This window comes from Arachis ipaensis, chromosome B08 (genome assembly GCF_000816755.2).
Source record: "Arachis ipaensis cultivar K30076 chromosome B08, Araip1.1, whole genome shotgun sequence".
In the NCBI taxonomy this organism is placed as follows: Eukaryota; Viridiplantae; Streptophyta; class Magnoliopsida; order Fabales; family Fabaceae; genus Arachis; species Arachis ipaensis.
The window spans coordinates 2177864-2194848 of record NC_029792.2 but is presented as its reverse complement, the minus strand read 5'-3'; the positions used below and the strand labels follow the sequence as shown (position 1 = coordinate 2194848).

The window sequence follows — 16985 nt, the reverse complement described above, 5'->3', positions numbered from 1 at the left end:
TGGCCTTTCCACAGATGGGGACTTGATATCCTCGGCTCATTTCCAATAGCTCCAGGTCAGGTAAAATTTCTTTTGGTTTCAATAGAGTACTTCTCAAAATGGATAGAAGCACAGCCCTTAGCAAAAATAACAGCCAAAAAGGTAAGATCTTTCATATGGAGAAACATAATATGCCGATTTGGAATACCAAAGGAAATAATATCAGACAATGGTAGACAATTTACAGATAATAAGCTCGGCTCATTTCTAAAAAATTTTAATATACAGCATCATTTTAGCTCGGTCGAACACCCACAGACTAATGGGCAGGCCGAGGCTGCTAACCGAGTTATATTGCAGGCAATAAAAAGAAAGCTTGACAATGCGAAGGGTGAATGGGCCGAGCTGATTCCAGAAATATTGTGGAGCTACAACACAACAATACAGACCACCACGGGTGAAACACCCTTCAAACTAGTGTACGGGTCAGAAGCGCTAATTCCAGTAGAGGTCGGGACTCCCACAATCAGAACCGAGCTATACGATGAACAATACAATACATACATAAGGAACGCCGAACTTGACCTCGTCGAAGAAGACAAAGATATCGCGGCGATCAAGCAGAGAGTTATGAAGCAATTGGCGGAAAGAAAACACAATAAAAAAGTCGTTCCAAGAACATTCACTAAGGACGACCTAGTCCTTAGACGAACCGAAGACGCAAGACGACCTCCTTCACACGGCAAGCTCGCCGCAAACTCGGAAGGACCTTTCCGAATAACAAAAGTACTTGGAATGGGGGCTTATCAACTCCAAACATTACAAGGTAACCCAGTGTCAGGGAACTGAAATATTTCATCATTAAAAATGTATAGATCATAAGTTGTACAATCAGCGGATGAAGGTACTCTTTTTCCCCCCTTAAGAGCTTTTTCCCAAAAAAGGGATTTTGCCTAAGGAAGGGTTTTAATGAGGCCGGACGCCCAATATATTCAAATCAACATGAGTGATTTTTTCCAAACAAATCCAACTCTAAACAAACAAAATACGAAAAACAATAAAGCATATGCTACAAAAATGACAACAAAGTGATACCATCAACTTGGCCTAAACCTCGGCCAAAACAAACACTATCCGAGTTCAAAATATCAACAAAACAAGATGACCAAACCTCGGTCAAACAAAAAGTAAAGAGTCATCAATACATATCCAAAATAAATAAAGCAAAACAAACTAAGAAGGAGGAGCGTTCTCATCATGCTCCTCCACAGTGCCATCCACAACCAATTTTCCACCAACCACTATCTTTGTCATGTCAAGCTGATTACTATCAAACTCTGGGGCCAATATTGAAATCTGACTCACGGCATGCTCAAAACCATAAGAAAACATCTCCATCCCGTTTTCCTCCAACTCATGAACACGGGAAGTAAGCCGACCCTTAGCAATATCATTCTCCTTAACCTCAGCCTGCAGCAGCCGAATCTGATCTCTCAAGCGAGTCACCTCCTCCTCTGATTCTTTTGCCTTAGCCACAATATTGACAACAGCATCATCTTTTTCCTTCGCAGCTTTCTCTAATTCAGCAATCCTCACGTTATATGACTTCTCCAAATCAGCAATTTTGTTCACAGCCTCCTGCTGTTCAGCGCCGATAAGCTCGGTGATACGGCCAACACACACCAGGCGAGAGGCAACAATCTACACAAGTTTGGAGCCGAAATAAAGATCAAAAAAGCAAATGAAAACATTTAAAGAGCTCGGACTATGATGAACATTACCTGAACAAACTTTCCAAGCGCTTCCATGCCAACCCGGCGAGTCATAAGCATGTCACCAGGATACTGAGACACTCTATCAGAGAGATCGGCAAAATCAAATTGATCACTCCACAGAGAATGCAGGCCAGTCCCTGGAATAAAACCATGGAGTTTCTTCTACCGATCAAAAGCAAACCTGCCACCTCCAACAACCTCCCTAGTTTCCTCCGAAATCACCTCCACAGATTTCTCGACATCATCCCTCTTCCTTTTGAAAGAAGACGCTGGATGAGCAACAGATTGGGCAGCATCACCACCCCCTTCATTCACGGCCACAGAAGCATCAATAAGCTTTTCTTTTTTCGTCTTAAGAAAAGACTGAAGACGTGAAGGATCAATGAGAGGAACTCACTTTTAAATCTTGATGACTAACTGTTGACTTTTTAGTATTTCTCTAAACTATAAATTATATATCTCATGTAAATGTTATGTAATAAAAAAAATTCTTTTAATTTCAAATTAAGATTTTATTTATTTTTCAATTTAATATCAATGTTTACAAAAATTCTATTTTAATCTATACTTTCTAAACTATAAAACAAAAGAAACACGTGGAACATGCGGATGCAAAAACCAGAAAATTAAGTAAAGAACAAATGGTATATCTAAAATAAACATCCACTTTAAAAAGAAAGGAACAATTCGTATAGACAGTAAAATGAATATCTACATTAGTTGATAAAAAATAAGTAAGCAATTGATCAAAAATACCACTCGTGCATCATGTTTAAATGGCATAACTAAAACTCGGCTTAAATTCAATCAAATTAAACTAAATCTAATTCAACCCATATAATAAAAAAACTTGCAGGCCATATGCAAACAAAACACAGGAAATCAAGTAAAAGACAAATAATATACCCAAAATAACTATCTACTTTAGAATGGAAAGAACCATCTGTAATTATAATAAAATAAATATCCGACTTAGTTTAAATAGCTAAAGAAAAATACAATTTATTATTTGTTTTACAAATCTAAATGTCACATATTGTTATAACTTAATCACTTATATATATCTAACTACAACAACTCCAAGCATACTTGAATTCAGTGAATGGTACACTAAATCCAATTCTACAATATGACCAAGTTCCGTCTCATCAGTTTCTAGCTCATTCACACCCGTCACTTCCACGACCTGCAATCAAACACAAACAAAAAAAACCAACCAAAGGAATTAAGTGACATATGGTACTATGACATAAATATCAGCAATATAAACCACCAAGAAAATGACTAACTTAAACAAGATTAAGCGTGTTAGTAAAATTTTAGTTTATAAGAGGCACTATGCTCACTATTTTTTAACAAATGCTTCTAATCAGGAAAAATTATATTAAATTCACTCCAAATCACGTAAACATCTAAATTAGAATGAAAATAATCCGGCCTATATTAAAACTACTTTACACTGAGAGTACATCAAAATTAAATTCTATAATATATATCTATGCTTCCCTTCATGAAAAAGAACCATTGGAGCTCCAAGCCATAGAAACAAAAACAGATAATGGATATATACAAAACACTTTTCTCTCTAGAATATACATTCTTTGCCGCCTATAACTTACATTTTCTGCATTTTATTTATGTCAATTTAGTTAGACCATAATATAAGATCTTATCTATGAGTTAAGACTTATTTAAAGACTATAACTCAAAGAAACCATCATAAAAATAAAATTCTAAATAGAAGAAACTAGAAAAGAAGCACTTGTACTACTTTTCCAAGAGTGAAAGCAAGGACTGCACAAACAACACCAGCACTTACAATGATGATGTCATCACATCCTTCTGAGATTTCTGATAGAGTTCATGTACCATTTACTGATGTCTTTATACTTTGTGTATGTGTTGTTGCACTTGGAACACTGAATTTTCTCTTGTTTGATGCAGAACCGTACAAACAAGCACAAGCACCAAACCAAAAGCTATGACACTTCCAAAAATGAACATATAATCCATTGCCAAGAATAAGAACAAGGGATTGGTGAAACTGCGAAACATAGTTTGGGAAATAATGAAGAAAGATTAATGAGAACTAAGAATGGTGATACAATTTTTTTGTTCTATTGTTCCTGTGAGTCTTAACGTGTTACACTCCTTTTTTTTAATATTTAAAAAACTTGCTTCAACAATAAATGTATACCAATGCCACATAATTAAACAACAAATAGAAACAACAACAATAAATTAACCACATTAATATAAACACTCACACTATTATGATTTAGTCCATCAACATCACAACTATGACTAGCTACAAAAAAATGTTATATATAATGATGATTGTAAAGTACAACCAGCATCATAGTGGTTGAAAATCAATTTTAATTCCTCAAAAACTTCAAAGAACGAGTCCTAAGCCTAATCTATATGCAGAAACCAAAATTAAAAGCAATAAAATAAATAAAATATAAAGAACCGGGGACAAGGAAAGGGATGGAACCTGCGTTGATGGAGGAGAGAAAGAAGAACGGGGCAGTGATAGTGTCGCAGCGGCACAGAACTTAGCCGCTGCTGGGTTGCACCGGGGTGTTGCTCGTCAGAGCTGGCAGGCGCGAACAGGGGCGTGGGGCAGCGAACACGACAGGGAGAAACGGAGAACGAGGAAAGAAAGAGAAGAGAGAGGGTGGGCACCGATGGTGGACGGTGGACTATGCGATCCGAGAAGACGGTGAAAACAGAACAACGGGACGTAGTGTTTGCCGGTGACCTGTGCTGTGCGGTTGAAACAGATGCAAACGGCAGTTCGTTGTTAATGGAAGTCACACCGTCTTGAAAGAGGGATTCGTAGGTTTGATTCTATAACTGAGGGTAATCCTAATTTAATTCAAATTTCAAATTAGAAAAAATTTAAAATTAAATAATGACCCATAATTTAATTTTAATTACAATTAACTCATTGTATGCATTGTACAATAAGACTATTGTCTCCTCATACTTTTTCATTTTTTATTTGTATTCATTTGAAGGGTAAATTGAGTGTTATGTTATTTTATTTGAAAAATGATTGACAAAAATTAACACCTTAAAAATTAGAATAATTCTCCACATACAAGCGTTTTTTTATACAAGTCTTTACAAGTCATTTATATTAACGCGCTTCGAACCATTTTTCTTCCTCTTCCTCTTCTTCTTCTTCTTCTTTTCTTTCTTTTTTTGCCTTCTTCTTCTTGCTGCACGTTCTTCTTCCTCTTACTCTTCTTCTTCTTCTTCTTTTCTTTCGTTTCTTGCCTTCTCTTTCTCCTTCTTCTTCTTCTTGCTGCACGTTCTTCTTCTTCTTCCTCTTCTTCTTCTTCTTTTCTTTCGTTTTTTGCCTTCTCTTTCTCCTTCTTCTTCTTCTTGCTGCACGTTATTCTTCCTCTTCCTCTTATTCTTCTTCATTTACGTGATTTTCTCTCTATTTTTTTTTTTGTTATTCTCGATTTCCATTGTTTTTTGACATGAAGCTCTGAAATCGTTTTTGAAGAAGAAGAAGCAGCAGAAGATGAGGAAGAGAAAGAGAAAGAGTTCTGAATTATGCATAAGATGTACTTCAACGAATTTTGAGTGTATTTCTTAAATCCTTTGGGTGTAGTTTTGTAATCCTTTGAGTGTATTTCTATAATCCTTTGGGTGTATTTCTATAATCGTTTGGGTGAATTTCTGTAACCGTTTGGGTGTATTTCTGTAATCCTTTGGGTGTATTTCTGTAATTGTTTGGGTGTATTTCTGAAGTTCCATTATCTTCAAATTTGGCAAAAAAATCGTTTTCATGGAGGAAGAAAAAGAAGAGTCGTTCATAATGCATGGTGAGTAGCGCGCTTTGGAAATAGGAAGTGGTTGAATAACGTGCATTTATTTACTCTTGAATGTGGAAGTGTAATGCGTGTGTTTTATTGGACTTGTGCCAACTTGTAAGACTTGTAAATCAAAAAGACTTGTATGTGTAGCAGACCTCTAAAAATTATGTTAATGGAGGGTGGATGATACTGACAGAATCTTTTTGTATATTTGAATTATGGATTAGATACATCACTATGTGTTTAAGTTGTTAACTACCTTAATAGTTTCTCATAACTCTTTTTGCAGCACCTTTAAATTAGTTTTGGACTTTTGCAGGATAAAGTTACTAGACTTTTTTTGTAAATATTTTTATCTATTTTTGAAAATGTGGCAGTGTCTTCCAATGCGCATGCTAATCATATGGAACTAATTGGAACTGAAATATATGTGAACCTAGTTGTTGCAAACAAATAAAATTTGAGAAAAATCAGATCATTGTAGTCATTTATGTAATTTTTGGAAGAAGCATATGTTGCTGGTAAGAGTGTTTTGTAAAATCTGTAATAAATTGTACAGTGATCTAAACTTAGTGGGATCAAAATCATTTGAAATGTTGTTACCTATAGTTCAAAACCACCTACCAAATGCCTCCATCAGGTAACTAATAATCAACAATGGAGGTAATCGCAGTTTATTTGGCCACGGATGAAGCTAGAAGAAGAGAGCAATTCCAAAAAATTCTAAGGACGAAGATGTAAATCGGAGTCTTCAATTGAGGATTTTAATGACTTTATTAATGGGGGAGAGCTTGCTGAATTTGGGGTTTGAGGGAGACAAATTCACATGGTGTGCTTAGGACTTAGGAGAGGATTAGTATTTACAAAAGGGCGTTAGCTAGTGTGCTTTTATAGAGTTAATTTTGATTAAAACTGACTTGATGTCAATGTGTTTTGTATTTGGATTTTTTTTAATTAAATATCATATTGATCGAAAAGAACATAATATGTATTATTGTTTTGATTTTACCTTATTTATTATTTAAACATATTTAGATAAAGTATATGAATATTTTAATTTTTTGAACCTTTCATATATTTATAACACGAAGTGCGTGAATTATAGGAGGTTGTGCAATTCCTAGTTGAAGAAGCCAACATTAGACAGTAAGAGTTAACAGTGAATAAATTTATTTATTAAAAAATAATAAAATTAGAATTGTAAGCAGGAAGAAACAATAACAACATAATATTACAAGGAATAAATTTAAGAAGTGTATACAAGACTTTAATCACATACTTTGAAAGTTGAATGGAAAAAATGGACACCAAACCGAAGCAACATTTTCTTGCTTTTTAGGAACGGCCGTTTTAAAGTAACTCAATGTTGATAAGGAAGAGAGGAGAATGGGCCAAACATCTGAACTCGTCGTTGGAGAAAAAATAATCGGAGATTTGGATGATGAAACGTGGAACCAAACATGCACATAATCTTCCAATGCACATTGGCACATTGAAAGATTCATCATAGTTACTATTTCATCAAGTTCCATATGATAGTAACAAAATAGGCCCATAAGATGTTAAGCATAGGTACCACTTAGTATTTTGATATGCAACATAGTTTTGGAAATGGTATATGATGTTTGTGACACCCCAATGCCACAAATAACCAAACATGATACATAATCAGCAAATTGTGCAATTTAACGTCTGCAGACTTTTAATTGACGAGACAGTAGCACAGGAATTCGGTTAAAGAATAAAGACAGAATATTCTTATTCTTTATATATATATTTTTTTCTCTGTACATTCGTTCTACACTGGAAACCTATAGTCATAGGTTAGGTATGGTTGATGGTTGTGCATTATTGTCACTGAGATACTCAGCGGTGAAGGAATATTGCTGCCATGCCACTGGTGACAGAATCAGCAAGACGCCACACCACATTAATACTTTGAAATCGATTCATCACATTCAGAAAAAGAATCTAAGATTGTTCCTTCACAGCTACAAGCTCATGTCCTCTGGCAAGCTGATACTTAGAAAATATAGGCTGCACATTCAACAATGTTTACACTTTACACCATTAAGCAGATACAGAGAGAAAAGGCAGGTAGAAACATTAACCAAAGATTTTGTGATATAAGCTGATGTTAATTTTCACATTTCAATATGTACAGACAGACATGCATTAAACAGACCATAACAATCAAATAAGTTTACACGAAGACATGAAATAGGAAGCTCGAAAGCATCAAATCTTTCATCAGAATAACAGAAAAGAATAGAATGAACAAGGTAATCGGTGTCACCTTGCAGACATAAAAGCCATCCCAAAGAAGACAGCTTTAACAGATTGCTTCTGTCCCGCATAATCGAAAGCCAATGGCAGCATTTCATGAAGGGTCAGAAAGGCCATAACTCCACCAACTGGAATCATTATAAAACAAATATGCATGTAAAACATGGATGCTAAAAATCTAACTGGGGCATCTAGAAGACAAGAAGTTGTGTTAGGCGAACCTGATCCAAGCAAACCCTCCAAAATCTCAGGATCTAAGCTGCTAGGGAATAGATAGGCTACAGTGAAGGAAAAGAAATCATCACAGTAGGTTCACTTTAGTAAATTCACAATATCTAAAATTTCTAAGTGTTAACAAAATAACGAAATCACATTATTATAGCATAAAAGCCAAATTTCTAGTTGATTGAGAGATTCAATGTGCAGGATTGAAATAGGTGTAAACCACTTCATTTTGTTATAAAGTATAAACCGATAATACATATTACTGCTAATTCTTGCTTTCTGTTTGAAAATAAAATAAAGCTGTACTGTGTAAAGCAACATAAAATCATATGTCTTACCTACAATAATAACACCCAAGGGTTCAGCAAATCCAGAAAGTGATGCCAATTTGAATGCCTGCCATTTACTACAAAACATCCAGAATAAAAACCAAAACATTTTTTTTAAAAAAAATTACAGATCTAATTCAAGCTTACAGTAATTATTGACATAACTGCAGTCCACATGGTGACACGAGTTACCGATAACATACAAATTTGCAAATGTAGCATAATCAGATCCTAGAACTAGAATGCCATAAACTTCAATTGCATTTGTATAGATATTAGATACCAACATCAAAATCGAAAATGATGGTCAAGCTTCTTTTCTTCTATTTATTTGTTTGACTTTCTTAATAACTTCTCTACTGAAGCAAAGAAACAACAAAAACAGCCTCCATAGTTAACCAATAGCATTATGATCCTGAAAAGGATGTTCTTCAAGAACAACCATCAAAATCAGAACTATCCCATCATCTGCATTGCCTCCATCCCTGCCTTTAGCACCATTGGTATCATGGAAATCCATCAGATGGTAATTATATACATCAGCAAACTATTCAGATAATGATCCCAATATCAACTTCTCAGAGTCACTAAGAATAAATTTCCCAAATCTGACATCTTTACTCTATATATAGATCATTGATGAATTCACTATTTCAGATAACAGTGGCAAAGATCACTAATAAGCACTTTACAGTTGAATGCATATGTCATCTTCCAGTTGGTTCAAGAAACTAAAGCAACAGAAGCGCTAAAAACTTCTTACCTTTCTGTAGCAAAATAAACAGGAAGTGCAACAGCAACACCCTGGAAAGCAGAAGCTCATTATAGAACAATCACAGCTATGGCCTATGGGAGATTTGAAAACAAAACAGAAAAATACTGTATTTCTTCAGAAAATGTGTATCTAAACATAGTAAAAAAATTATTCAAATGAAACTTAAAATATTGGAAAAAAAGAAATCATCATAATGACCATTGCCCTTCATTCATTTCTAATTGCACCACTGAAATATATCTACCATGTCTACAGTAAACAGGTTCTCTCACAAGATCTATACCTCTGGGATATTGTGCAGAGCAATGGCCAATGCCAAGTTGAGGCCAACACGAAGGCCCTATGGAAAGGAATCATGAAACAAACATCAAATGGAAGCAACATTAACAAGCATATCAGCAATTATATAAGCATTAATTCAACAATTGTTGATAAAAGTTGCAGTCTTGCAGATGAATATGCACATGAATAGTTTGTTGGGTACCTTAATTGAACCAAGGAACACTGCCATTCCCTCTGGAAAATTGTGCAAACTTATACCTGGTAAATGAATTAAGTAAAAATTAAACTTTAAAAGACACTGAAAAATAAATTTATAGAGACAAGATGATCATACCTACTGCGGTAATAATTCCACTGAATAAAACTTGGCGGCGATGCTTTTTCATGATATCTTTGCCTCCTCCATCCCCATTTTTCTAATTTCAAGGACGCAATAATATTCATGAAAATTTGATATCTCTATGAAATATACAAGATGAGTGGTGCAATGGCAGTTTGCAAATTCAACAATAGAGCGGAAACAGTACAATCATTTGATATAAACCTTTCTACTCTTGTCACTGGAAGTGGGAGCAAGTGTCGGCTCAGGGATAAAATTGGCAACAACACCAAAGAATACTACGCCAGCAAAAAACTACAGGAGTGAGAAGATAAAAACAATTTAGTCAACTAAAATGAGAGAACATGATATGAATCACTCAAGTAGTTAAGTGCAGAGAAAGAAAAGGTTACCCACCCAGAGATTCCCTTTGAGGAAGCCAAGTGAGTTGAGAGCATTATGAGCAAGGTCAAAGAAGGAAATACTAAGCATCAAACCAGCTGCAAAACCCTTCATTGCAAGGAATGAAATGAAAGGCATTTTCAGTTAAGCAAATCAACAAACACCATACATGCATTCCAATTCCAAAATTTGAAGCGAAGAAAGGGGCACCTGTAATAACCCAAGCATCTTCAAATTAGGAGCTGGATTGATCACTACAACAAGGGCACCTGTAAAAGAAAAAGGAGCACGTGGGTGTGAAGCTGAAGCTGAAGACGAAGAACACTAGAGTTGTAAAAGTGATTAGAGAGAGAGAGAGATAAATAGTGCTTGTACTTGATATATTTTAATGGGCTTATAGCACTACTTATACTATGAGGCCTTTATACAGTTTCATTACATTGTTTAGACCCAATAATACAATGGCCCATAATACAATGTCATGATGAACATATTTTTGGAAGTATACTTTGGAGCAAACTCCTTGTCTTTTGTAATTAGTAGGTGGAAGTATATTTATTAGAATTTAGATGGTCTAAATTTTGAATTTTTATTTTAAAGAATAAAATGTGATATCTTATTTTTAAATGGTGTTTTTTATATTTTTTTTGTTCCATCTAAGGGTGTGTATGGCCCGGCCCGATCCGAAGATCCGGTCCGGTCCCAAACACTTTAGGGACTAATTTGATGTGATTTCATCGGGTCTAGGGTCGGGTATGGGTCTCAAAAGTAGACTCGATCATTATTTCGGGTCGGGACCGGGCCAAAGCTCGGGTCACCCGAAATCAGCCCGGTGGCCCGGTCATCATACACAATTAATATTTTGTGTTATTAGTGATGGATGATGGCTATTATTATGTGAAATTTAAGTATTGTAAACCTTAATATTTTGTGTTATTAGTCATTATATATAAGACTATAAGTTAATATTTTATGTTTAAAATGCATAAGACTTTAGACTAATGCATAATCTTGTGTTATTTGTATTGATTTAAATATTTGGTGTTATTAGGCAATAGTAGTATTGATTATGGTTATACTTTAATTTTAGAGAAGAGTTAGTTCTTATTATATTTTTCTAAGTGAATTTTACCATGTCAAATAATGGTTGGAGTTTTGGAAATTTGGATATTTTTACATGCTAACTTACAAGAAGGTATCAAGGTAATATAATGTTAACGGCCCGGTTTTCACCCGGTTTTTACCCGGTATAATCGTGGCCCGAAAGTGTATAGGTTTCATCGGGTCTAGGGGTCGGGTTCGGGTCTAACAAATAGGCCCGGTATATATTTCGGGCCGGGTATGGGTCACATCAAACTCGGTTTCACCCGGTCCATGCACATCCCTAGTTCCATCTATGAAATAAATGGTAAAAAATTACACTTTATTCTTTAAAATAAAATTCAAAATTTAGAGAATCCAAATCCGATTGATTAAATTTCTTCTAGGCAAAGTTAGTTAGAATGTTGCAAGTTTTTGAGAAAAAGATAAAGTGAAGGTGCTTGACTCAGGCTACTCCTCTTAATACTCACAAAGGAATATGATCCAAATATTAGCTTGGAGAAGTGTTTTTTTTTTTTTTTTTTGAAAGTTAGGAGTGAAATTCGAATTTGAGATCTTTAGGTGAAGATGAGAGATTATGTCATTTGAGTTAGGGGTATGTATGGTCTGGTCTGATTAGATCCGATCTCGAATATTTTAGGGGTTAATTTGGTATGATTTTATTGGGTCTATGGTCGGATAAGGGTCTCAAAAATAGATCCGGTCATTATTTCGGGTTGGGTCCGGCACATATCTCGGGTCACCCGAATCCGGTCCAGTGGCCCGGTCATCATGCACAATTAATATTTTGTGTTATTAGTGATGGATGATGGCTATTCTTATGTGAAATTTAAGTATTATAAACCTTAATATTTTGTGTTATTAGTCATTATAAGACTATAAATTAATATTTTATATTTAAAATGCATAACACTTTAGACTAATGCATAATATTGTGTTATTACTTATTTGTATTGATTTAAATATTTGGTGTTATTAGACAATATTAGTATTAATTGTGGTTATGCATTAATTTTAGAGAATGGTTGGTTCTTGTTATATTTTTCTAAGTAAATTTTACCATGTCAAATAATGGTTGGAGTCTTGGAAATTTGGATATTTTTACATGCTATTTTACAAGAAGATATCAAAGTAATGTAATGTTAACGGCTTGGTTTTTACCCGGTATAATCGTGACCTGAAAGTATTTAGGTTTTATCGGGTCTAAGGCCTAATTCAAGTCTAACAAATAGGCTCGGTATATATTTTAGGTCGGATTTGAGTCACATTAAACATGGTTTCATCCGACTCATGTACACCCCTAATTTGAGTTATAGCTTAAAAAAGTGCATGTACAATGAAAATAAAAAAAGTTATTCTAATATGATTATATTATAGTGATTATCATTACTATAGTGTTTTTAAAAATGTGATTAAATTAAAGCAACACTTTTTATTATTAAACAATATTTTTTAAAAAGTGTTATTTAAAAAAAAGTTATTACTAAAATATAAAAAAAATACAATTTTAATTTTAACGACATTTGCATAATTACTATAATATGATACTAAAATTCATCAATATAAAATACGTGAGATTTGGCTTTCATGTAAATGTGTCTAAACCCAAAGTGTTGTGGTAGATTTAGGTGATTAAGTTGTTAAAATTTGGTTTCACATAGAAAGCAAAATAATGAAAATATGATTACATCTTAAGAATATAAAAACTAGAAAAACAAATACAGGTGTTATGGCCATGATTAACCTTCCACCTCACCAAATCTTTCAATTAACGTAATGCGCACTTCACAAAATAATAACTGGACAGTGCTGCCCTTGCGCATCAGAAACAGAAATTGTGCTGAAGGGGTAATATTCCAAAGCTGGTAAAACCGTCATTAGGAACATGGGAAAGGACAAATTGGGAAATATACGAGGAACACGCGCACCCAATAATAAGCTTCCACGTCACCTCCAATCATCGTTGGCAAAGCCCTTTTAAATGCCAAAACACAGAGAAAGAGAGAGACTCACTCTCTCGCTCTTCTCCGTCCATCGGGCTTTGCTGTCTCTCTCTCCTCGTCGATCCCAAATCTGCTAGGGTTAGGGTTCTGTTACCTTGTCTTTTGATTTCGGTTTTTTTTTCCTGTTATTCTGTTCTATTGTTCGAGTATTAAGTATTAATTTGTGCGTCTGTGTGTTTGAAAACCACTCTTCCTTAAAATTCAATTGATAGGTAGGTTTAAAGATATTTTTCTTTAAGATATTTTTTTTTTTTTTTTTTGTTATTCTTTTAATTTGCTTCTATTTCATTTACCCAGGATATTTATTCGTTGCAATCCTGAGGCTTATAGATCGGCCTGAAGCTTTTGTTTCCGGAATTTTTTAAAAAATTGTTTGTTTTTCCTGGCAATCAGGTTAGATTATTCACCTTCTGGATGTTTCTTCTTTTTTTTTTTTCGTTTCTGTTTTATATTATATCACCTTTTTTAAGGAATCTAAGTTTTTGCTGGGTGAATTTTGGAAACACTAATCTGTACATGCAAATTTGTAGAAAGGGTAGAGATTTAGGGCCGTGTTCTGACATGTTGGCAAATTTTGCAATTAATTTTATTAAATTTTCGGTGTTTTTTGAATTGCGAGCTATGTCCCCTGATTGCTGCTACTATAATTAATACTTTAATGCTTTTTGGGCCTGCTTATTGTTTTATGCTGTGTCTTTAAGGAATTTTGTCAAACCGAACTTTTTTTCCTTTTGATTCTTCCATCCTCTTCTTTCTTTTTATCTTTTCGTCAACCTTCCTTCCTTTCTTATTGAATAAGAGGAGATAGATTGATGTAGTTTTTGCATTTAGCAGAGATGAATACTTTTCAAATGGTTTTGAATATCTTAAGTGATGGTTAAGTTCGAATCAGCTATAGATACTGTCATTTTAAATTTGCTTGATCTGGTAAATTTTGTGATCGAATGTATATTAAAGAGAGATTTGAGCTGATGATTCATATATCACATCACAGAAAAACGTATTCATTTTTATTAACTCATGATTAATTATTAAATGGGTCAACATCCTTAAGCTTGCTTTGTTATATGCTTATTAAAATGGAGTTCTGTAAAACTATTTTCCTGCTGTTTGCTGACTGCTATGCTTTTGTGCTACCGATGATGTTGTTTGATTGAACCAACTACCCATTGTGCATGATGCTACGAGTTTGGTCTATTGTTTGTCCTGATGTAGAGTTATGTCTTTTGTGCAACCCGAGTGTTCAAATTTATAAATTCATTAGCATTTTCACTTGTCTAGGGGTCAGGATGGTGCAATTGTTGCAAACTTTCCTTTTGAGGTTTTAAGGAAGACCATCTGTATAATAGCTTGTCTAAGTCACATTAGTTTACGAACCGCTTTTAATACATTTCTTATTTGAAGTATACTGGTTGATCCCTTTTTTCTGATGTTAAATTGCTTTCTAGTATGCTTGGCAAGTAAATTCACTTTATTGAATGGGAATGATCATCTTTCCTGTTCCAGAATTGGTTTCAAGTAGAAAATGAATGTATATATGCATGCATTAAGAGATGAACAAAGAACTATCTCTCTGTTCTCTCCTTGTTTAAGTGAATGCTCATTAGCTCAGGAGCTTGTGTTGGAAAATTTACCCGTAATTAATGAGACTGAGCTTATATTTATGCTGTATATTAATTGGCCAATTTGCATGTTTTGAGTAATGTAGATGTTTGGAAGCTAGTCATGATTTGATCTTTAATGATGTAAACTAAAAAAAGGAAAATTTGGTGCAGGAAAGCTGAAAAAAGATGGACCATGACAAGACTGGATGCCAAGCTCCCCCAGAAGGTCCTATATTATGCATTAACAACTGTGGATTTTTCGGGAGTCCGGCTACCATGAACATGTGTTCCAAGTGCCACAAGGACATGATGCTGAAACAGGAGCAGGCCAAGCTTGCAGCATCTTCCATAGGAAATCTTATGAATGGGTCATCAAGTAGCAGTGGAAATGAACCTGTTATTGCTGCCAATGTGGATATTCCAGTCAATTCAACAGAACCAAAAGCTATTTCCACGCAACCTTTATCTGCTTCAGTCTCAGAGGAGAGTGGTGAGGCAAAGCCCAAGGACGGTCCAAAACGTTGCAGCAGCTGCAATAAGAGGGTGGGTTTGACAGGATTTAATTGTCGATGTGGTAACCTTTTCTGTGCCGTACATCGCTACTCAGACAAGCATGACTGCCCGTATGATTACCGTACTGCTGCACGGGATGCTATAGCGAAAGCGAACCCAGTTGTGAAGGCCGAGAAGCTTGATAAGATCTAGGTTTGGTGTGTTGAGGTTTCATGCCCTGCGATGCTGTTATGCTGAATTTCATGATGAGATGTTCCGAGTTTCCTGCATATTTTTAGTGGTGTTCTTATTATATTGTTATGTGAGGGGGGACTTGGAGTTATAGGACATCTCTGCAGTTTGAAGGACTCTATTTCATGTGATTGGCGAAAATATATGCCCGAGTGTTTTTAAGTTCTTTAAATGTCTGCTGGTTTTGGTGGGTGTTGGTGGTGTTAGTACTTAGTAACACTGTAATGCGTCTACTTTGTTCCCTATCTCTGTAGTAGTACATGTCAGAATGGTATGTGCAATTTACAGATGATTTAAGGAGCATCCATGGATGTTCGGCTAGATTGTAAATTATTATTATTATGGTTTCATGCCTATCTATGAATTTCACGGTAACAAATGTATCCAGCTTAGTTGGAACCGTACTTTTCAACACTTGAATTATCAGCGTTAGAAGTTCGATATACAATATCTGTTTTGAGAATCAATGTTAGAATTTCGAATCAGGTGTAGATTTAATTGTAGTGTTGTATACAAGTGCGATAAGAGTTAAGAAACAGAAGTAAACCGTAATGTTGACGAGTTAAGGCAATGATAGGATCGAAATTTAAGCCATAAACCATAACAAAAAGGTCAGAGTCATTTATTTATCATTTCACATTGCTTCTTTGCCATGTCAAAGAAAGAGAGAACAAATCAACGCCATCTCTTGAAGGAGAAGGAAATAATGTAACAAACATGAGCAGCAGAATGATGTCGCAAAGTGCTAAATGGCAAATATAGAATCACAAGGAAAATCCACTAGATTCTGCTTCAAGATATTTACAAATTCTCTCCATAACCTCCTTACTCTTGCCACTATTCTGAAGGAACCTCTCGGCGCATCGCTGCTCCACCTTCTCCGCCATGGATGCGAGTGCCGAAAAAGGCTTGATCCGGATGGAAGTCTCCTGGCGACAGAGCGTCCATCCCGCAGGGTTATCCGGATGCGGATCGTAGCGAGTCATCTCTTGAACCTCTATGAACCTCTGGAGGCTGATGTTCTTGGAAATCAGTTGCATCGAACGAGATCGCGCATCCACAACCGTTGATTCCACGCAATGGCACATATCCTGACCAACAATCTTCCGCACAAACCACGGCCCCGGACAGTGCACCGTTATCGCCCTCGTGGTTCGAAGAATTCCATTGGAAGAGTCCAGGCTATGATTCAGCATGTCAACCTCTAGAATGTGCGACAAAATTCGCTTGTTCTCAGCGTCCGCGAACTTGCGCCACGATGCAGATGTTACCCTTTCCCACGGGTGCTTGTACACATATTCTTGTTTGTAGCCTGTCACCATTCTTCT

At 35.3% G+C, this 16985-nt stretch overlaps 3 protein-coding genes across 7 annotated transcripts in view; 1 reads left to right on the top strand and 2 right to left on the bottom strand.

Moving 5' to 3' along the window:
- Positions 7143-10474, bottom strand: LOC107613865 (zinc transporter ZTP29; the record flags this gene model as incomplete). Its single annotated transcript, XM_016316039.2, is given in 11 exon segments — positions 7143-7624; positions 7884-8001; positions 8095-8151; positions 8437-8504; positions 9191-9231; positions 9486-9542; positions 9687-9742; positions 9819-9900; positions 10029-10118; positions 10221-10313; positions 10416-10474. Coding segments are annotated over 11 exon segments (767 nt in total), but the record flags the coding sequence as incomplete, so codon positions are not given.
- On the top strand, positions 13263-16068 carry LOC107613029 (zinc finger A20 and AN1 domain-containing stress-associated protein 8). 4 transcript variants are annotated; one of them, XM_016314861.2, is made up of 3 exons: positions 13263-13387; positions 13607-13702; positions 15090-16068. In XM_016314861.2, exon 3 carries the CDS (start codon positions 15100-15102, stop codon positions 15616-15618), a length of 519 nt encoding a protein of 172 aa, XP_016170347.1. In that variant the 5' UTR covers positions 13263-13387; positions 13607-13702; positions 15090-15099; the 3' UTR covers positions 15619-16068. The 4 variants fall into 4 exon arrangements, with proteins under 4 accessions (XP_016170347.1, XP_016170343.1, XP_016170344.1 ...); XM_016314857.2 differs by having other exon boundaries at positions 15085-16068; XM_016314858.2 differs by lacking the exon at positions 13607-13702 and having other exon boundaries at positions 15085-16068.
- The window catches only part of LOC107614147 (protein slowmo homolog), a 1096-nt gene continuing 369 nt past the window's right edge, over positions 16259-16985 (bottom strand). For both annotated transcript variants that reach the window (XM_016316374.2, XM_016316373.2), the window contains exon 2: positions 16259-16985. In XM_016316374.2, the coding sequence (XP_016171860.1) occupies positions 16422-16979 (558 nt within the window). In that variant the 5' untranslated portion in view covers positions 16980-16985 and the 3' untranslated portion in view covers positions 16259-16421.